We start from the raw sequence: 22,949 nt of genomic DNA on the forward strand, positions 1-22,949 counted from the left end.
AGTATACCCATTACACTCAATCCTAGTTACTATATCTGATTTTTATAGCCAGGTTTCACAAATGTCAACAATTTAGGCTGCAACATATTTAATAAAGCAATGAACCCCTTTGTTTCTGATGCTCCTGGCATTTGTGTATAGACATAATAAATTACCACCTAGCTTATTCTTATAATTAGATATGCAATCTATTTGGTCTTATTCTAGAACTTTCTCTTTTTCCTCCCCAGACATACTAAAAAGGTCCAAACTCAAAGCATATTTTTCCTCCCTTTCACCACATACATAACCATGTTCGAAGACATTCATATCTTTATCACCCTAAATTTTGTGTCCCTAAATTCGTAAATATGGATGCTGATCACCGTGTAACCTTAAAAGAAAGAGATATCTTTATCACGTTTGCATACCATAGCTGAACTTTCACACACATTTTTCCCATTCCTCCCTTGATGATTTAGTTTCCTTGACTCTCTGCATTAGGTCTCATACCAAGAAATAATTTTTTCAGGCTCCTGATGTCAAATGAATTCAAGTGCAGGCCATCCCTCTTATACAAGTCTTTTCTGCCATCAAACTCATCCACATATCTAAAACTCATGTCCATTTCTTCTACACATCCTGTGCATTAAATCATTTGCTATCATTGCCCTCCTCTTTAACTCAGTACTGTCATATCTGGGTAACAAACCTACAATTTTTACTCTCTCACTTCTTCCAACAGACCTTTCATATCTTCTCTCATGTTATTCATGTAATTCAATTTAAGAAAGTATAATAACGATGAGTTATAAGTATAAAATGAAGGCCATAAAGTTGCCTCTCACTATAACAAATGACCAAGTAGTCCCATTAGCAGCTCTACATGCATAATGCTATTTTAAAGAAAATCTGCTATGGCAAAATATCCATTATAAGTAGCTAGCAAATTATCCAAGCATTCTTATGGTTGTTATATGAGGACAATAATAATAAAAGTCGGCTGTGTTATTTCATTACTATTCATATAGATCTATTTGCTTATTTGAGGGGCAGCAAGCAATTATGTCCATGTGACAAGCTATATGTCATATAATGGCATAGTTTCTGAAAGACAGTTAAATTCAAAGATACATTTTTTGTGAAATTTACAATCTTCAGAGTAATTTGCAATGCAAAGTTTAAATTCTCGCTCAAGTGATTCCACATGATTTGAGGGTTGACAGCTTTCAGTCAAGTAACAAGACCACTCAACCAGTCAGCTATTGCAGCTTCTCCATCTGAGCATGTTGATATGCACTGTGATAATTATGTTCGGTTTTGTGTGTGTGTGTGTGTGTGTGTGTGTGTGTGTGTGTGTGTGTGTGTGTGTGCGTGCGTGCGTGCGTGTGTGTGTGTGTGTGTGCGCGCGTGCGTTTGTATTTGCACATCTGATGTAAATAAATGCTTTATTTACATTATTTATACATATATATGACTGTTTAAAAATGTTATTAAACCATTATCATACATCTATAAGCTGGGGATGGCAGTGATTTGCTATAAGTATGACAAAATTTACTATACAATAGTGGTCTGGAACCTAGCATGTCATTTGACTGGGGTATGCCTTTACATTTAACATTTTGACTGGACTGTAGTGATGCCTGGAGCATTTAACCTTTAATTAGTTGCATGGGGTTTATTTGACCCCAGCTGTCATTCAAATTCGATTTCTGACATGATAGTACCTTCTTCTCCATCGAAACTGCAACAAAAATCTGTCATTGGACAGATTTTTGTTGCAGTTTCGAGTAACTGGGTTTCTTGCTGCGCCAGTGCCGAATCAGTCATGTGCTGGCCGTCGGCACAATCAGTTGTGGAGTAAGGAGTGATTTCTGATGTTCTGACCCCCATGCAACTACTTACATGAATATTTTTTGAGTGATTTTTTATTTTTTATTATTTTTATTTTTTTATTTTGTACTTTTATGCATATTTTCTTGTTCTAGTCACAATGATTACATTTATTGACACTGTTGTGTAATATGTCCAGGATCGAAGGATCATAAAATAAGGTCAAAGTGTGAAAAATGTCTGAGTTTGTTTCAATGAGTATTCTTCAGTAAGATGCAATAACTGTACTGAAAATTATGATTGAATAAAAATATTAATAATTAATATAAAAATAAAGCAATATTAATTGTTTATTGCATTTTACTCACCATAATCAACCTTATAATAAATAGAAACATTATCTCTACAGTTGCCAGCTTGTAAAAGATTGCTAGTAGCAATAGAAGAAGCAGGTGAAACAAGTAGATGAGTGACCTTGCAGAGACTGAAATGGTAGAAGCAGCTGTTTGAAATCACTGAGCAATTCATGAGAATTGTCTAGTAATAAATGCAGAATTATTATTTAATAATAATTATTATTATTATTAAATAATAATTCTGCATTTATTACTAGACAGAATTATTAAATGCAGAATTATTATTTCATTGAAAATTAATTGAAAATAACAAAATGAATGAAATAATTCTTGGGGGAAATGCTCTGACTAATAATTTTATATGCATATTAATTCTAATATCAATTTTCACATGCATATAAAATTACTAGTGATAATTAGTATTTCATTGAATCCCTGTACACTGTTTAATGAATGCATATAATTTTTACAACTTCATTATTTTTTCAGTTACAAAAAAACTCGCAAACCAAGTGCTTTTCTTCCATTTTTACCACTGACTTATGTTGTGCTTTATCAGGCAGACCTAGCATATGGAAATAAATTGCAACGAATAAGAAGTAAGTTTATTTAATATTTTGTTCTAATAAAAATGTTACAAATGAGTGAAGTGAAGTCATAAATTCACATACCCTGTGTAACATAGATAATTTACCAATGAAATTTTCACTATATATGTTTATTTTACCATAAATGAGCAAAATACCACTACTAAAAGTGATCTTATGGTGAAATTTTTTACAGTGAAGTATGATTGGTTATTACATTCTTCTGTGATATTATAGACATACTATCATAAATTTCCTTGTTGTATTAGGCTCGGGCATATTTTTAGTGTTTGACCTTAACTTTTACAGTTAATAGCAGAAACTGTTCTTGTAAGAAATTGAAATTGTCTTCTGCATAATTTTCATTGGCAATCTGTTATTTTAGATTTCCCTTAAACATGATGAAAACCATAGTGAAATAAGCTGGAATGAATATAGAGATGAGATAAATAATATGGAAATAGGCCTGGCAGAAGTTGAAGAAGCATTAACCCATTGTTAGTAAGGTGGCAGTGTCACAGTTATTTCTTTCTATATCTTTGGGATCTGTGACACCTTACTAATGTCAGGTTAATAAAAATGAAGAATGGAAGATCCCTTAGGATAGATGATTTGCCTGATAAAATGATCAGAGCTTCTGGTAGTTCAATGAAATTATTGTGTGATATCTCTAGACTGTTATCCAGTGGGAAAAATGGTGATCCCTTATGATCAGATGAAGAAAATTATTATTCAAATATATAAAGGAAGCTCATGAAGAGAGCATAGAAACTATAAAGAAATAACAGTATTGTGTCATTGTGCAATGATTTATGAAAAGATAATGGCAACAAGAATAAGGGATAAAATAGTGAAAGGTTTAAGAGAGAACAGTTTAGTTTTAGAAAAGGGAAATCAACTGTTGATGGAAAGACACTTGGAATTTGGGAAAAAAAAGCTTATTTGTGGCACCTCTTGATTTGAAATAAGCCTTTTGGTTCAGTGGAAAAAGTCTGAGAATCAAGAATATGTATGTTAAATCTAAGAATTGATTGAAGAGTAAATCTGAGTGTTTTACACTTAGTAATGGACTGATAAGTAAGTGTCTTATCTCTATTGATGTTCGTTGTGGGGATGAATAGTGTCCTAGATCAGCCTTTCTCAAAAGTGTGATCTGTGGGCTTCAAGAGAATTTCATTAGTAAATAAATATATATATATATATATATATATATATATATGTTTTTTTTTAATTTTATATTATAGATTTTTAGATATAGTTAAAGTTGAAACCAGACTAGGTAGTGGCCCTTCTCATAATGCATAGTATTATACACATCAGAAGGATGTGCGTTTTGCATTATGGGATACTTAAGGATTTAATGTGAAGTCATTAGCTTGTATATACAAGTAGTCTAGTCATGAAAATATTTCACTCACAGGCTTTGTTTGCTTACACTTGGATAAAGGATTAAATAATAATTTAATTTCTTGGTAATGTTTGGTTTAAAGCAGGGGTTTCCAACCCTATACCCGCGGGCACCATGGCGCCCGCCGCTGTTCAACCGTGTGCCGTATAGTTTGAAATAATCACGCAACAATTCATGGCATGCTATATGACGCATGCGTTAATGACACGTGACGAGTATTAAACACATACAATGTAAAGTAGATGCGCATTCGAAGTTGTTCATTCCAGTTTAAGAACTGGAATATCATCATATTCTCCTAATTATGAAGCGCTGGCCAATGAAATTGCCAAAGATCACACTAACTTACATATATATATATTTAAGTTTATAATTTTTATATAATTTATATAGTTTTATATAGTTTTTAATTTTTATATAATGTAACCTTTTAAGTAATAAAAGTAATTTGATTATAATGCAAACTTTGTATGTATTCATTTAACAAACGAATTCAAAAAATTTGCTTGAAAAAATATATGGTGGCCGTCACCCTATCAGTATTTTAGAATGTGCTCTAGGAAACAAAAAGGTTGGGAACCCCTTTTTTAAAGTATAACCAAGTGAAAAGAACTCTTGGTTATTATTCCTCGGTCTCTAAAATTAATAATTCTTACAAAAAAAAAGTTTCCATATGCACTTGACCAACATCTGTGGCATAAATAATGACATAATGTCCATCACTACCTACAGTTATCCAAACTAGACTTATTATTCCTAACAGAAAATAGCTGGTGACCTTCAAAACCACTGCTCTCTTCAGCTGCCCAAATTTCACCTTATACAGTTCCATCTGTCACAATGGTGGCAGGTGGAACTGTACATTCATCAGAATTAACCTGCCATGTCAGAAAATGCAAAACCTCAAATCCTCCCTATTTTTGATCTGCTCTAGATCAGAATTTCCTTACCAACCCATGTTACATTAATTTGCTCTCTATCACTCTCCAAATTCTGATAACCTGACATCTTGGAAGCTCAATTTTCTGCAGCTGAAAAACCCAAATGGCAGGATCTCCCTTACAGAAGCCAATATCTGCAACTCAGGTAAGCAGCAATGCTGAGGTATTTGCCATTAGCAATGACCTAACACAGATACATCATTGCTAATGGTAAATACCTAAAAGAATGCCAGATAAATCTCATCCTGCCAACACCCTTGATTTCTTAACAAGCTTCTCTTTCAGATACACTGCAGATATCAGTTATTGGTAACTTAGATCACAACCTCATCCAAATTTTGTTCAGTGTGGAACAACTGTCACCCAATGGGTCTGAGTCTCATGTTGGTTTGGCATTACAAGGATGCCAAATGAGATCACTTCTGCTTTTCTTTTCCATGGTGTGATTATTGTTTCTATTCTCCTAACCCAAACACATGCTCAGACTAAATAACAGAAATAATCCTCACCCATTCTACTCTGAATTTCCAGTTACCGCCCAACATTGCCTACATTGCAACTCGTAATAACTCAAAAAAAAAAAAAAAAAATCCCTAAATCCAAATCAGATGCTGAAAGGGCCAAATGCTGCAAACTCACCTCCTGTTAAATTACATTTAATTTTGCTCATCCATATTTCCAATGCTCTCCTATCTAAATGGTACTATATAGTAACATATTTTAAGATATTACTACCTAAAAGTAAAGTATACTGGCATCATTGATGACCAAGGCAAAGTTTCTCCCCCCCACCCACCCACACACACACTTTACCAAGAGCTGCTCATGCCATTCCACTCTGAGATTCCATCTACACTCAGCACTTCATTATTGTTAAGCTGTTTAACTGTTCTTTCAACCTCATGCCTAAGTGGAGGAGGTTCAAAATCAAAATTTTCCTGGTGAGAGGGCTCCTCCAAATTTTCCCTATACTCTCTACTATGCAATTCCCCACAGCATTATTTCCATCTGTTTTTGATTTTTGTTTCTTCTGTTAATACTGCTCCATGCCTGTCTTCGATGATATTCATTTCTTTTAGGCTTACATGGTGATCAGAATACATTTTGGGAAAATTATGGAGACAACTACCGTGTTTGAGTAAAACTTTAGTTTAATATAAACCAAAATCAACACTCAGCGTTTAGACCTTCATATCAAGGTCATCTTCTGGAGCATATACACTATACAGAGAAACACGCTGCACTACAATCCTCATGGTTTACTAAAGTTACTGATCAACCATTACAACAATTATTGACCTGACCTCTGGTGAAAAAAAAAAAAAAAAAAAACTTGACTACATATGCTAGAGTCCTGTTATTATTATTATCTATTGGTTACAAAATTACATTGGGCTGGAGAGCAACATATTTATATATATATATTAAAAACATGATTATACATTTAAATTTCAACCAGTTGGTATGGAATAGTTTCCAATACTAGCTGAAGGTTGCTTAAAGTCCTAAAATATGCTAGATACTAAGTATTAAGTAGGCTGAATATGTACCATCCAGATTCTTGGAATTTTCATGCCACTATTATTGTTGATATTAGGGTAGTTAATCAGAATTTCACAGGCTTCTTTAAATTTTCTTTCATACCAGGTTTTTGTATGGTGTAAAGAGCGGGTACTTTTCCAATCAATTTGGTGTCTCAACACCTTACACCAGTTTTTATTGCACATATTGAATTTGCATTAAGCGAGGTTTTCCTTTATAAAGAGGGGATATTAAAGATGGGATATATTATTGTTATTATGTAGGCACCTACATGGAGTCCAAAGACTCATCGCGGGAGATACAATCTATCATGCCTCTCCTTGAACCCATTAACAGAAAAAGCACTCACAACTGACTTTGGCAACCCATTCCACTCGTTCACCACTCCCCAGGTAAAAAATCTAATCCTCACACCCCCTATTGGTTATACCTTTATTCAACTTCCAGGGGGTGACTCCTTCTTCTGGTCCCTCTAGCCAAGTGCTGAAACATTTCCCCTGCATCTACCCTATAAAATCTGTTAAGCAACTTAAATGTTTCTATCATATCCCCTCTTTTTCTCCTATCAACCAACTTCTGCAATCCACACACCTTCAATCTATCCTCATAGGGAACATTCCACAGTCCACTCACCTTTAAATCCTCTCTACCAGTTCTTCATCCCCAATAAATCCAGGTGGCTAGACTTGACTATTTATTTTATATTTAATATATATTTTTAAAATATAATTATGTATTTAATATAATATATATATATTAAAGAGGGGAAAATAGTTCCGTTGCATGAAGAAAGCTTCAAGACTGATGTAGCAAATTACTGACCGACAGCATATCAGGAGTTGTTGTCATATTGGAGAAGTTGGTCAAGAGCAAAATACAGGAATGGATAGATGGAAATGGGATGCTGTGGTTTTGTGAAGGGGTAGGTCATGCCTGAGTAACTTGCTCACGTTTTATAATACAGTGGCAGCTGAGTTGGATAAAGGTAATGGGTTTTTACAGTAATGAAAGGCCTTTGCAAAGTCCAGCAGTGATACTGCTGGACATTGCAAAGGCCTTCTTTGACAGGATTACCACATGGAATTCTAATCAGTAAACTGTGCTGCAGTTTACTGATTAAAATTACAGTGATGAAAGACCTCTTCAAAGTCCAGACTTTGAAAAGGCCTTTGACAGGATACTATAAACGTATGCCGTGCCATTGTAATAATAAGTTATTATTTATTTATTACTTGTAATGTCTTTTGCTCTATACTTTCTATATTATTTATATCTTTATATGCCGTTATTCTAATTTAGCTGTGCATGCTTTTTCTCTCTGAATCTTTTTTGCTTATGTTATTACATACTATGTTTTCTACCCTTCGCACTATGAATCTTATGCCTGAGTTACTAGAAAATTTATTTAATTTAGACTGCACCACTAATTTCATTTAATTAGCATAAAACTCAATAATACGGCCAGCAGATTTCTCTCTCTAACACAAATTCCTTCAATAAAACTTTACACAAACAGTCATGGCCTATTCTTTTACTTAACTTTATGCTTCGGCTATATCACTTAGTTTCCCGCTCACAAGTCCGATTTATTTAGGAACAGTGCAGTTGTAAGAATAAACAAACAGGTAGCACTCTTTTAACAAAAAAGATCAAAACAATTTATTTACATTACTATGAAATATACATGAATTTAAACATTAGGGAGATTGCTTTCTCTATTCATTTATAAAATCTTTAGCATAAATTATAACCTATTTACTTTGACACTAATTAACTTCTTTAACTCACAATCTTATTCACTCTCCACTCACAAATTCAACTTATTAAACTTCTAGTTTACTTGCAAAGAGGTTAGCCAACTCTCTGTTAAGTTATCTTTACAAATTTTATATCAACTTCCAATATGCCAATTGATTCTCTTAATGACAATTCTTACTACTATTGAACAATCTCTTAAAAGTCCATCTACAACCTACTATGAGAGGGAATATACAAAAGGTTTTAACTTACAAAAGACATCGCACATTCGGTCAAAAGTCTTTCACTACTGTCTTATGGCATTTCTTTCAATTCAGATCTTGAGCTTCCTCAGGAATGTCTGGCTTCAGTAATATATCTCACTGGGAAAATAGTAGGCTGTGAACTACGACCGGCAAATGGTTGTTCTCCCACAGCGAAAAAGAAAATCTTCCGATCGAAGTTGCTTCGAGTAATTTACATCTCCTTTTCTCCTCTGCTTTGGCTCGCCGAAAATGCCTGGACAATTACCGTCTCCAATAGCTCGAACAGCCGCCTCCAACTGATTCTCTTATGGACTCCCAAATCTGTTCCCTCTCTCTGGCGATGACTGGAAGCCTTTCCTTCTTCGGCGACATCTGGAAGCCCTCTCTCTCTCTCTCTGGCCTGGAAGTTGTCTCTCTCTCTCGCGCGCGACATCTCGAACTGGGAAGCTCTTTATGCTTGGCTCAGTCCCTTTTTATTATCCTTCTCTGAGACCTTGCACGAAGTTTGTAACCCCCGAAGAATTCGCCATGATTCTTTCATCTTAAGTTTCAAGTTCGGTCTGCTCTTTGTTCTCTTCTGTGCTATCTTTTGATTGTAAGTTGCCGGCCATCGGAAAGTTGTTTGAACCTTTCAGACTGACTTCGGCGGTGTTTACGTGCAGAGCTTGTAAGCCTTTCACATACATACAAAATTTCATAAACAGCCTTTCTTATGCCGTCATGTAGATCTATTACATACAGCTCCGGCAGCAAAAAATTGCCTGGTTTTTAATACTCTGAAATATTCTTATTAAAGGAGTATATACAGTTAACTTCCAAAGGGTTATTTAAAAAAATTTCTAGTACAAAATATACAGAGAAAAACAAGTTATTTTTACAATATTCTCGTGGGACTTGACCTCTAAAAAAAAAATAAAAAAATTAAAAAAAAATCGATGCAATGTGCTTTAGAATGTTTAAGCTACAATCGAGATTTTTCAATACCACATGGAATTCTAATCAGTAAACTGCAGCACATGGGGATGGATAGGAGGGTGGTTGATGGAGAGATATCAGAGAGTAGTTTATTCAGGAGTAGAGTCCAAAAGAAGTCCTGTGACTAGTTACGTGCTGCAGTGTTCTGTTCTTGTACCACTACTGTTTAATTTATTCATTAACAATATAGGAAAGGATCTGAGAGGAATTATTTAGTTATTTGATGATGATGCAAAGTTGGGTAGAGCAATAGTTAATACAGATGTCAAAATTTTGCAGGATGATTTGGATAGATTGGCAGACTAAGCAAAGAGACTTGGGAGTGTTAGTGGATAGGGAGTTAAAGTTTAGGAGCACATAGCAAAAGTGGCTAAAGCAGCTCATCAGATAACTTGGTTACTGAAAAATACTTTCATGAGCAGAGACAAGCAGGTTATTGTCCCTCTTTATCGAGGAATATAATATCGAGGAACGCAGTAGTCAAGATGGGATCTTGATAAGACCCCATCTTGACTACTGTGTGCAGATCTGGGCACCAGGGTTTCTTGGTGATGAGGTGGAGAGGATCCAGAAGTGAGTGACCAAGATGGTAGCAGACCTATGGAATGAACCTTACGAGAACAGATTGATGATTTGTGGGTTACAGAAAATGGGTGATATGAATGAGACATACAAATTACTGAGTGGGTTTTTACAAGATTAATTCAGAGGAAATTTTTCAGAATAGGTGGGAGAATTAGGGGCCATCCATGGAAACTGAGTAAGAGCAGAGTGTAGTTAGCAAGGGTGCTAGAACTAGATTTTTTGCTTGGAGAGTGGTGAATGAGTGGAATAGGTTGCTAGAGTCTGTTTTGAGTGCCATGACTGTGAATGAGTTCAAAGAAAAGTATGATAGATACTGCACAAATGTTGGATAGTTCTTGGCATGATGTTTAGGGCCTCCCTTGATGAGTCTAAGGACTCCCTGGAGTTGCCCGTAATAATAATATATATTTAAATAATAGAAGTTTATGCCCCAGACTAATTGCACGAAGAGGAGGAATATAGTCAGTTTTTTTTGAACGATTACAAGATGAAATCATTCAAACAAGCAAAACGGATATTATGATTATTATGAGAGATTTTAATGCAAAGATTTTTCAACACGCTGAAAGTAAAGCAGATGTAATGGGAATTTTTGGTGATAAGAATGAGAAGGACCTGATTAATTTTTGCAAAATAAATCAACTGTTTATCACAAATACCTTATTCTACCACAGGCCACAGCATAAATATAACTGCACATCACCAAATAATGATATTAAAAACTGTGTAGACTATATAATCATCAATAAAAAAATGGAATCATTCATTCCAAAATGTCAAAACATTAAAAAAAGATTGACATGGATACAGACCATGAACTACTATCAGCCAAACTAAAAATCAGTCTTAAAAGGAAAAGAACAAACCACCAAAAACAAATTAAAATAGACATATCAAAACTCTAAGATAGCCTAACTAGATATAATTACCAGAGAGCATTGAAAGCAAACTTATATAATCTCACTTTAGATACAGCTTGAGAGTCTTGGAAAAAAATGAAAGATATTATTAAAGAAACAGCAGAAAAGTACTTAGGCTAAAGACAAGAACAAATAAAGGTTGGATTACACCAGAGATTATGGATTTATGGGAAAGAAAAAGAATATCAAATATTAACTTCTCAAAAGAAGATAACAAAGAAAACAGAATACTATACAAAAATCTGAAAAAAGAAATGCAGATTGGCAAAAACCACATATTTAGAAGAAAAATGTGTGAAGAAGCATACAAAAGGTATGACTCCAAGACCATTTATGAAATAGTTAAAGAAATAACTAAAACATACTCCCCCAACCCAGTTTCAATATTGCAATAAGATGAAACTACAGCAAGTAGCAGTGAATCAATAAAAGATATTTGGACTAATCACTATAAAGAGAGTGATTAGTCTTTTTTCCCAGAAGTTCTTTTTTGTGCCTGGTGTTTATCATTTTTCATTTGTTTAATTGCTCTATGTATTTTTTCATTCAGGATATCTTTTGTACTAGAAGTTTCTTCTGGGTGGAAGAAAATATAGATCAAGATGTCTTCTACCCAGATGAAACTTTGGACACAAAAGACAACCTGAATGAAGAATACATAGAGCAATCAAACAGATGAAAAATGATAAACACCAGGCATAGAAAAGTATTTAAAATGACTTCTGGAAAAAGGAGGGGAAAGCACGATAAATTACTTAGAAAACTGTTCAGTAAAATACTAAATGAAGGAAACATACCAACTGAATGGAGAACAAGTCAGGTCATTCCCATCCACAAAAAAAAAAAAAGGAGATGCCAGATTCTGCACTAATTACAGGCCAGTTACTCTCCTAAGTCATTGTTATAAAATATTTATCAAGATTGTTCAAAGCAGAATTAAAAATTCCTATGACGATGGAAAAAGAACAAATGAGATTCAGAAGTAATAGAAGCAATAGATGCAATTTTCGTATTAAAAGACTAGCAGATCTTCTGAGAGACAAAACCAAAAAAATTACTTCTGCTTTATAGATTTCAAACAAGCCTTTGAGTCAATAAATAGAAGTAAACTCATTAAAATTCTAGAAAATAGATAGTTTGACAAAAACCTATTAAATTGTATCAAGAATTACTATTCAGAAACACAAGCAATAGTAAAATACAAAAATATAGAAACAGACCAAATAACAATTAAAAAAGGAGTTATTCAAGGATGCCCATTGTCACCATATTTATTTGACCTATACCTGGAAGAAGTAATAGATGAAGCACTACAGATGTACAAAGGCATAACTGTAAATGGAAGAAATATAACACACTTGAAGTATGTGGATGACCCCAGTTATCACTACAGACAGCCAAGAAAAATTAGAAAATATTCTGACCAAACTGCATCAAACAAGTAACAAATATATGAAAATCAATTTTAGTAAAACAAAACTAATGGTAATAGGAAGAAAAAGGGAAACAAGCAAATGAAAATAGGAAACAGAAATATAGAAGTGAAAAAATTCAATTACCTAGGCTCAGTGATCTTGACTATTTCGAAACCGTAAAACATAGAATCAATAATGGATGGATAACAACGAGCAGTCTAATAAAAAATATGGAACAATAAAAGATTAAGTAAAGAACTCAAACTAAAGATATATAAAGCAATGATAATTACCACATTACTTCATAGCTCAGAATGCTGATCCTAAGAAAAAAGAAATGGATAAACTCAATGCTTCTGAGATGAACTGCCTAAGAAAAATCAGTAAAACAAACTGGACTAACAGTAAATCAATAAAACAAACAGAAAGAAAAACAAGTGAAAAAGTCAGAGAAGTACTTAATTTTAAGGAAACAATAATTACAACACTAAAAAAAAGAGTCAACTAAGCTGTTTTGGACATGTTTCAAGAATGAACCCTGAAAGATTAACAAACATATTAAATGGCAGAATTGGAGGACAGTCCAGCAAAGGAAGACCAAGGAAAAGATGGATCGACAATGTAAAAGAAAACATCCACTTAAATTGCATAACAGAACTACACAAAAAGATTGCAGACAGAAAGAAATGGTGAAATATCTTTGAAGAACTCAACCTGCCAGGAGTGGAAGAGGAAAAAGAACAGAGAAGATGTAAAGTACATCTCTCCTATTTGGTAGGCAAACTACACGGAATGAATGTCATTAGTGTATGGGGAGTGGTTAAGGATTGCTTGAGCGAGGCAGTATCAGACTTCATGTCAGTACCACCAATATGATACGGTCTGTAATCTTTTTGTCCCAAAGTGCTTTTACAACATTGAATTGACAATAATTGTCCTTTGCCTACACTGCCATTTATTTAAATCATCCTTACAGGATGATTTAAATAAATTGTAACAAATGAATATTTTCCTTCAAATCTTCTGCTATATCATTAATGTACAAATTAAAGAGTAGTGGTCCTAGTACAGAACACTGGGGCACTGCACTAGTCACCCTCATTTGCTTTAATTCCACTCCACCATACACTGCCTTCTGATGTCTATCAACCACCAGCCTCATATTCATTCTCCATTGCTCCAACTTATAATATTTTCCGTGTGGTATTCTGTCAGATGCCTTTGCAAAGTCCGGCAGTATTCCCATGATATCAGTTTTAAACCTCTCCATCTCTTTACAGACAATATCAAGCATATCCATCTGTAGACCCTGTACATTCCATGTGCCTATGTAGAGTTCTCCTCTAAGATTAATCCCATACCTTCTGTTTCCTGAAAAAAAAAAGTGGTTCATCCCACATTCTCAATATCAGATACCTTTTAAAGATTCTTGCTTTCAAGTATTATTCATCCATTTAACTTCCACAATTTATTCTCCTAACTCTGGGAATGCAGCCAGATATTGGTTCCTTCAAATCCTTTGACTGCATCCCATACTCTACGGATTCCTTTACTGCGCAGTTTCTCATGCCAGGGCACTGCTTCAAGCTGCCTCGTCAGTTTTTTTTTTTTTTTTTTTTTTTTTTTTAATTACCTGCTTTATAATTCCACATATGCATCTTTTTAGTCATAGTTCTTCACTGCCTTGCTATCTCTTTAATCAACACTGCATGGTCACTCTCACCAATTAGTGGTATAACAGTTACTTTGTTTATGAACATAGTCTCAGACACTATTACAAATCCAATGTTCTTTTACCACAAGTCTCTTCCATCTTATACTGCTTAAGGTAATTCTGTAAATTGTTATTTGCTCAACTTGGATGTTTTTTCCTCTTCAAGTCTATAACCTCATAGTTGAAATTGCCCATAATGATAATTCTCTTTTTGTGTCCATAATATTTATTTGTCTGTGCGGTTCACAGTTTTCTAGAGATGATTGTGTTCTGTAGCAGCACTTACTCGTGTATTTTGTCTTGTTAATTTCCATCGCATACTAGCCTTGAGCCTACAGCCAATATTACTCATACTGATATTACTGTTACAGATTTCTATTCTGGTTGGATTTAAGTCTTCTACAGTCATTAATAAACTCCATACCCTTCTTGTCTTCTGTTTTTCCTGATTATATTCTATACCCATCATATTCTATTTCTGTAATGATGGCAGATGTGCAGACCACCTTTACAAATGGGGCATAATTGCCTCACGTAGGTGCCACTGTGGATCACCCCACCAAACAGTTAGTCATATCACAGTAGAATAGGCCCAACGTGCATACAATGGAAGCCTGTCGGACTTCATCCACGCTACACCAAGTGCAATTGATTGGATAATCAACCTAGACGTACAATTGTAGTCTATTCTTGAGTGTCTCTTTTATGACTGTTTTGTATCATGTTTAAGTGTTTTGTCTATTTTACACTAAATGTTTATATATATTAAAGATTATTGTAATGTAGCTTTTCATGGGTGAGCCATACGCTAAATAAATCCTGTAACAATATCTTCCTTTGTCAGCCATGATTCTCTGTTGCCAATTATTTTTGATCCCCCTACATATACCAATGCTAAGAACTTCTCTCCTTTACTCCTGATGCTTCTGGCTAATATTAGTATACATGCATGCAAGTTAGATCACTGTTCATTTATCTCTTGACACATCCAATTCAAATAGGTAGCTAGAGTTGATTCAACCAGTTCTCTCTCCATATTTCCACAGTATACACTTATTTCTGACAAAATCGACTCCCCTCCCCCCACACATTTCCTGGGGCATCCCTAACATGCTATCTCTTTCTCTCAGTCTGTTATTACACTTACAGTTTCTACTATTTAATGATTTCATGCATTTACCCAAGCATGTCTAGTTTCCTTGACATTTCATATTTATTCTTTCACTGCACAACAATTTCTCAGTATCTGACACCAAAACCATCCAAGTGAATCAGTCTTGTTAAGTACAAATCCTTTCAACCCTTAGTTATCCCATGCATTACCATAACTGAATGCCATTTCTCCTAAACAGTTTGAAGATAATGATGATAATATACAGTGTTTATATTAATCAGACATACTGACATTCTAAGGAGTTTTTTGGAATAGTTCTTGTGTAAAAGAAGTGATAGTTTTGCATAAAAAAAGTTTTATGTATCTGTTATAATGCATCATACTTTTCAATATGAAGTGGAAATGTAAATTTCATTGTCAAAGGCAATTTCATCGCCTTTGACAATGAAATCTCGGTTGTTAAGTATGCTACCATGGCTCATATCTTGCCATGGAAACCTGAAATAACGTGAAAATAACTTCTGTCTCTAGAGCAAGGTTTCTAGTATATTTAACCTTTTGCACTCCATTTGACATTTGAGATTTGGTTGCTTGGATTTCTTAAAGATAATGATGGGTCTCTTGAATGCTCCCCATGAGGATAAATTGAAAATATATAGAATACAAAAATTGGTTCATAGATAGAAAAGATGGAATATAATAGAAACACGTAAGTTACTAAAGGAGCTTTATAGGATTGATGCAGAAGAAATTTTTTGGTACATGACAAGAAGGGAGGGAGGGGAACAAGCAATCACCCTTTAGAATTGTGTAAAAGTGTATTCTCAAGAGCTGGAGAATTAATTTTTTTTTTTTTTCTTTGAGAGTGGTGGTAGTGAATGAGTGGAGTGGATTGGCAGAGGGAGTGCTGTTTCAAGGAATGAGTTCAAGGAGGCATGTTGGTATGTCAATAATGGTTAGTATGGGTTTCCCATGATGAATCTAGAGTCCAGGAAGATGCCTGTATAATAATAATGTTGATTTTTTTATTTTTTTATTTTATTTATTACATTACATGCATTTGTTATGTATGTAATGTAATAAATAAAATAAATTATTACATATGATACAACATTACGTACATTTGTTTACATATAATACATACATTATGTACATTTGTTTACATATAATACATACATTATGTACATTTGTTTACATATAATACATACATATATCGGTTTTCATGTGATATGTACTTAACATGAATTTGGTTACATTTGATACATACTTCTTTTTTTTTGTCTTGGATGAGATGTAATTTCTCAGCTTTCATCCTTGAAGCTTATTTGTAAGCTTATCTGAGGATGACACCAGTTGGTTATTATTTATTGGTTTGTTTGCTGTGTTGGGAAGCTACGAAATCTATGATTGAGAAATTCATGCACACGCATGCATGCAATAACTTGGAATGTCTGGATGCGTTGCTGAATAATAGTAATAATAATGTGGTAACCTACAGTAAGGTACCAAACATTCATAAATAGGATTGTAGGGATTATGAACATATAAAAGCATATTGAGTGGATAGCCATAAATTAGTGGTACATGTCTGACTGCTGGACATCGGATACAAGAATTTTCATTTATTACTGAATGTTTTTTCAAATGTACATGCAAACATCAAAAGGTCCACACCAAACAGATGAGTAATACACTTGGAATAGATATTTATCAGTGAATCTGCAATTATAAGCTATTTCTTTTTCTTATAATCTAATAATTCATACTTTTGTTTGTGTTAGGTGAAGCAGAAAATATAATGCAATTTGAGGATTCTCTTCTTCATCTTCCATTTGGTCTGCCTACATATGATAGCATTGAACAAGACCGAGAAGAATTGCATGATGAAGAAAGTCTTACAAGGGCTCATGATATATTTCTTTAGATAGAAGGATAAAAGGAATCTCTTGGCATGACACTAACAACTGTATAGACTACGATGCTTATTTATTATCTGAGAGTGGCTACTGTAACTTATAATTCCATATTCATTTTAGCTGCTACAGAATTATATAAATCATAGTTGCTAAAAAAGTTGAAAAAAAGTAATTGCAGGTATATAATAGATCTTCAAATATTTATGGTGTTTAAAAATTGATAATTATAGTGATATATTCTGAAAATCAGGCGTATAGTTTGGATATCATAGTATGAATACACACAAACGTTTAGATCACTTCTCTAATATCAAAGAAAGTTTTTGTTGTTTTTGTGAGAAATTCTCAGAAGATAAACAGTTTTGCAATTTTATTTCCAAACGATTTATATTCATCAAGTCAAACTATGGATGCCTTTATAGGTTGAGTTACTTTGGTCATACCTACCCAAAATATGAACAGGAAACATGAGTATGTGGTAATGAAAAGGTAATTTGCACAAAATATTTTGATTTATTACAGAATAGTATTTTGAAGTTACCTGTATTTGTCCTATATATGCATATATATGTATATAAACAAGAACTCTGTGATAAGAAATTTATAGTGGTATCATTTTGAAAAATATTCTTGTTTAAAAGACATAATCTGTGAAAATCATCATCACAATTTTTTTTATTTTATTTTATTTTATTTTTTTTTGGGTGGGAGGTATATTATTAAGACAGAAAATTATAATAGCATACACTCGTCTCGCACTACAGCAAACATTTTAGAGGCATTGCAAACATATTTATAATGGATAGTTTTCTAGAGAGAATAATATCCTTTAGAATAGCATAGTGTCTATTGGGAATTTGATCAGAACTTCTCAATGGTCTCTTTTCATAACTAGTAAGTGAATTTGTTATAATGATGTTTGCTGTAGTGAGAATCTGCTGTAATTTATTTATTTCAAGATTAATTTAGCTAATGTTAATTTAATTTCAGTGATTTCACTGATGATATCATATATTTGTCTTCAGAAACTAACTTCATAAACAATTGCGATGCTATATTTGATTGTTATACTATGCACATTGTACTGTTTTTTCACCTGTGTTCACTTTGCATTTACACAGAAATACCCAGTAGCTTTACATATAATCTCATTACTGTAACCATCATTACTTGATATGATTTCTAAATATTATGCTATTTTTGGAAGTAACTTTAGCTGACAGTATATGTAGTCTTGAATTTATAGATATGGAGAGAGAGAGAAAGAGATTTTGCTACTGTAATTAACCATGCCATTCTTGACAGTGACTTCTAAATGCTTACTGAATTTCAATATACTATCATGAAAGGTATATTTTTAACAACTGGAATTAAAACACACAAAATATTTCCATTTCTTTAAAGCTTTTATCTAAGCTGTTTGAGTCAAAATATTACTTTGCTTTTTATGTTTTGACGGCTGAAAAAAATAACAGTCGGTCGTATTTTTTGCAGTTCATGATTGATATATAATTTGAAATAAGTACATCTCAGATGAAAAAATTAATCAGTAACTATTTAAATGAAATTGTCGTGGTATAAATATTTTATGGCATAGTTAATAACTAGATGGGGGGGAACAGTAGATAAAAGAGATAAATAATTGACTGAGAGAAAAACATTCAGTTGATCAGTGCAGGCATCTAACATTTATGCTTTGGAATAAGACTTTACTCTGTAGATCAGGTCAGTCCTGTTCCAGTTTAATAGGTACAGAAGATATCCTAAATTGCAACATACTTGATCTCTTTGGGAGGTAGAGAGAGGCTGTAACAATTTTATTGTATTTTGTTTATAACTGTAAAGTAATTGGAAGTTTATTTTGCACTTGGTTAGATTATAATAAATTTAGTTTAATCCTTTATCCAAGTGTAAGCAAATTTTGTATCAAAGTTTGCGCCTGAAAATATCTTCAAGACTGAGGTAAGGTGGTGCAATTCTGAGCAAAGGTGGACCAAGCTCTCATCACTCCTTGTCTCAGTATCTCCCATAATGCAAAGCACATCTCCTTGCGGACATGTATACTGCTATGCATTAGGGAAGGGGCACTACCCAGACCGGTTTCGACCTTTATTGAGGTCTCGTCAGTGGGAGGCAGACCCAAATGTGGAGATACTAAAGCAGAAGCAATAGGAGAGGTCATATTTACCTATTCAAGTTGCCAATGAGTGTACCACCTTATTATTGAATTACTCTTTACTAACTATTATAATAACAGAATTAACTCACATAAATTATTCTTTATTCGTAGAATTTTCACCTGAGTATCACAGACATCATCAGTACAGGTACAAGGCTAATTAAACAATAACTGTTATATTCACAAAGCACCACCTCACCTCACAATAACAAAGCACCACCTCACTTAGGTGGCGCTTTGTGAATATAACGGTTATTGTTTAATTAGCCTTGTACCTGTACTGATGATGCCTGTGATACTCAGGTGAAAATTCTACGAATAAAGAATAATTTACGTGAGTTAATTCCATTATTATAATAGTTAGTAATATGTCTATTCACGGTATTTCCTTACTGAAACTGAATTACTCTGCATTATGGGAGATACTGAGACAAGGAGTGATGAGAGCTGGATCCACCTTTGCTCGGAGTTGCCTGGTGTTGCACCACCTTACCTCAGTCCTGAAGATATTTTCAGGTGCAAACTTTGTTTGCTTACACTTGGATAAAGGATTAAACTAAATTTATTACAGTCTAACCAAGTGCAAAATAAACTTCTAACATCTTTCTCTAAAGCGAGAGTAATTCAATAATAAGGTGGTATACACCTGTTGGCAACTTGTATAGGTAAATATGACCTCTGCTATTGCTTCTGCTTTAGTATCTCCACATTTGGGTCTGCTTCCCATGCTGGATATATATGAGAGGCTCTGCTTTGGTAGGTCTTTGCCTGTCTCTGAGTAGAGCCACCGTGAGATTATGGCTCTGTCTGGCCTGCCACTGGGTAGAGCTGGCGCTGAGAAGTTCTTCTTGGTGACGGGGTGATCCTGTCACTGAGTGGAACAAAGCCGAGTTGGGGGATCTTTCGGGATCATCTAATTTTTAGAGAGGTCTTTACATAAATTCACCTCAATGAAAGTTGAAATCAGTCTGGGTAGTGGCCCTTCCCTTAATGCATAGCAGTATACATATCTTCAAGGAGATGTGCTTTGCATTATGGGAGATACTGAGACAATGAGTGATGGGAGCTTGGTCCACCTTTGCTCGGAGTTGCCTGGTGTTGCACCACCTTACCTCAGTTCTGAAGATATTTTCAGGCGCAAACTTTGTTTGCTTACACCTGGATAAAGGATTAAACTAAATTTATTAAACTGTAAAGTAAGTTCAATTGCAAACATCCTTAATAGCATAAGGAAGCAGTATCAAGTTAAGGGATTGAATATGATTGTTGCATTTCATAAACATATTTTTCTAGTGATGCCAATAAAATCATCCTTGACATCAAAATTGAAATTACTCAAATTTTAGTAGACATTCTAAATACAAAATGTCATGAAATTCCATCCATAAGACATGTGTGATAGATTTCTAGTATTCAAAAAAAGGCCTTTGTGAATAGTGGTACTTTTGTTTAAAAAATAAATAAACAAATAGTGCATCAAAAATTATGAAATATCAGGATACAGTATTTGAAATTATGACTTTTTTTTTTTTGGCTGATAGGCATTTAGCCAAATTTGAAATGACTTGATAAATTTGAATAAAGATCATGAGCAAGTTTCATGTCATTATGCTGGTCAGTACAGAATTATCAGTTCAAATCATTTACTGACAAAAAATAATCTGATTGAATCCAAAACTGAACTGCATTACACTCATTCTAATGTATATCCTAAATCCCAGATTTTGTTATCTTTCATCCATCCCAAACAGCATTATTGTAATATATAAATTTTACATGCTTTGCCCCTTATGTCCTATTGGAAATGAAAATTGATATAGCTTGACAGATTTTTATAAAGAATCTAAATTTTCATGAAATCCATCCAGGAATGATTTGCATACGAATGGACAAAAAGGAATGCGATAGATGCTTATGCATTTTGTGAAATGCACCCCAAGTGAATAAGTTTATGTATGAAACATTTTCTTGGAATAACACATTTGACAACCGTGAAAATCTTTAGTTCTAATAGCTTTCAAAACTCAGTATTAATAACAAACAAATGCTATGTTATTTAGTTTAGTGATAATGAACTAGAATGCATTAAATTTAAAACAAAATCAATAATAGTAGTATAATGAAACAAAAATTGGGGCACACTTCCATGTTATTTAAATTTTATTCATTTCTTGTTAAAAAGACTTAAAATGCCATATTATGAATAGATATCCCTAGCAGATGGGAAAGGTTCATGAATCTACATTAATAAATTTATGCTGTAATAGATTTCATGGTATGATATGAACACAGATGGATAAAAAATAACTATTTATTAACTTAGAAGCTAATATTTCGCTGGTATTATATCCAGCATCTTCAGAGCACACAACACAAAGTTTGTTACAAAAGCAACTACAATCCAGTGTAACAGTGGGGCTAGTATAAGTAATTGCAATGTGCAACACAAGACTAAAGTCCTAATATGGCGCCATCTAGGTTTAAAAAAAATTTTTTTTTTTAAAATTCAAAGTTCTGAAATAGTAGTCCAAATGATAGTCTTAGAAAGTTTTAAAAAATAAAAAATAAAAGTAATAAATATTAATTTGGTCTTAGGATGACTGTCTCCCAAATTTTTGGTAGATTTATACAGCCATATTTGTTAAGGTTTGGAGTATGTTTTAAGGCTTCTGTTGATTCCAGGAACAACCTCGCTGACTTGTAGAAGCTTCTGTGCATTACTTTTGTTTCTTTCCAATTGATCCTGTGTGCAGGGGTATCCAAAGCATGGTCTGCCAGACCCGACATGCCATAGTGAAAGTGTTGGATATATTTTTTGTGTTCATTGAGGCGGATGTCCACAGTTCTTCCTGTCTGTCCATAGTAGTCTTGATTGCAAGAACAGGGCACTTCATAGACTCCTGGATGTGATAAAGGAGTGCATTTGTCCATAGGTGAATGGATGAGAGTTGCTAATTTTACATAAGGTTTGAATATTGTGTGTAGTTGGTGTTTGTTAAGCACCCTAGATATCTTTTCAGATGTGCCTTTAATGTATGGAATGGTGATAGTTATGTTGTAGTCTTTTGTGGGAGATAGAGGGGATTTCTGGGTAGCATTTAGTATGTTGTCTATCTTATGGGGATTATAACCATTGGTTAAGAAGGTGTGACTTAGGTGAGAAAGTTCAGCAGTGAGAGCAATGTCATTGGAACAGATTGCTCTAGCTCTATGGGTTAGTGTTTTTAAGATACCATATTGTTGAGAAGGGTGATGGTGTGATTGTTTGTGTAAGTATCTCCCTGTATGTGTGGGTTTTTTATAAACTGAAAATGATAAGGAACCTTCTGGAAGACGTGTGATCAGTGTATCCAGGAAGGGTAGGCAGTCATTGGCTTCTAGTTCCATTGTAAAGTGGATTTTAGGGTGCTGGCTATTTAGATGCACTAAAAATGTATTCAATGTGTCTGGGCCATGTGGCCAAATAGCAAACTCATCAT

At 33.8% G+C, this 22,949-nt stretch overlaps 1 protein-coding gene across 5 annotated transcripts in view; it reads left to right on the forward strand.

Annotated features, from left to right (window-relative positions):
* The window catches only part of LOC150108645 (plasminogen receptor (KT)), a 155,502-nt gene that overhangs the window by 114,920 nt on the left and 17,633 nt on the right, over nt 1–22,949 (forward strand). For 4 of the 5 annotated variants that reach the window (XM_090416105.1, XM_090416104.1, XM_090416107.1 and 1 more), the window contains 2 exons: nt 2,661–2,770; nt 17,157–18,272. In XM_090416105.1, coding sequence (XP_090272231.1) covers nt 2,661–2,770; nt 17,157–17,299 — 253 coding nt within the window. In that variant the 3' untranslated portion in view covers nt 17,300–18,272. Of the gene's footprint in view, nt 1–2,660; nt 2,771–17,156; nt 18,273–22,949 lie in introns of those variants that run through there. The other variant, XR_016550670.1, reaches the window with a different exon arrangement.

The sequence above is a fragment of the Typopeltis vanoorti genome, chromosome 3 (genome assembly GCF_054136105.1).
Source record: "Typopeltis vanoorti isolate ZY-2024b chromosome 3, IOZ_Tvanoo_1.0, whole genome shotgun sequence".
Taxonomy (NCBI): domain Eukaryota; kingdom Metazoa; phylum Arthropoda; class Arachnida; order Uropygi; family Thelyphonidae; genus Typopeltis; species Typopeltis vanoorti.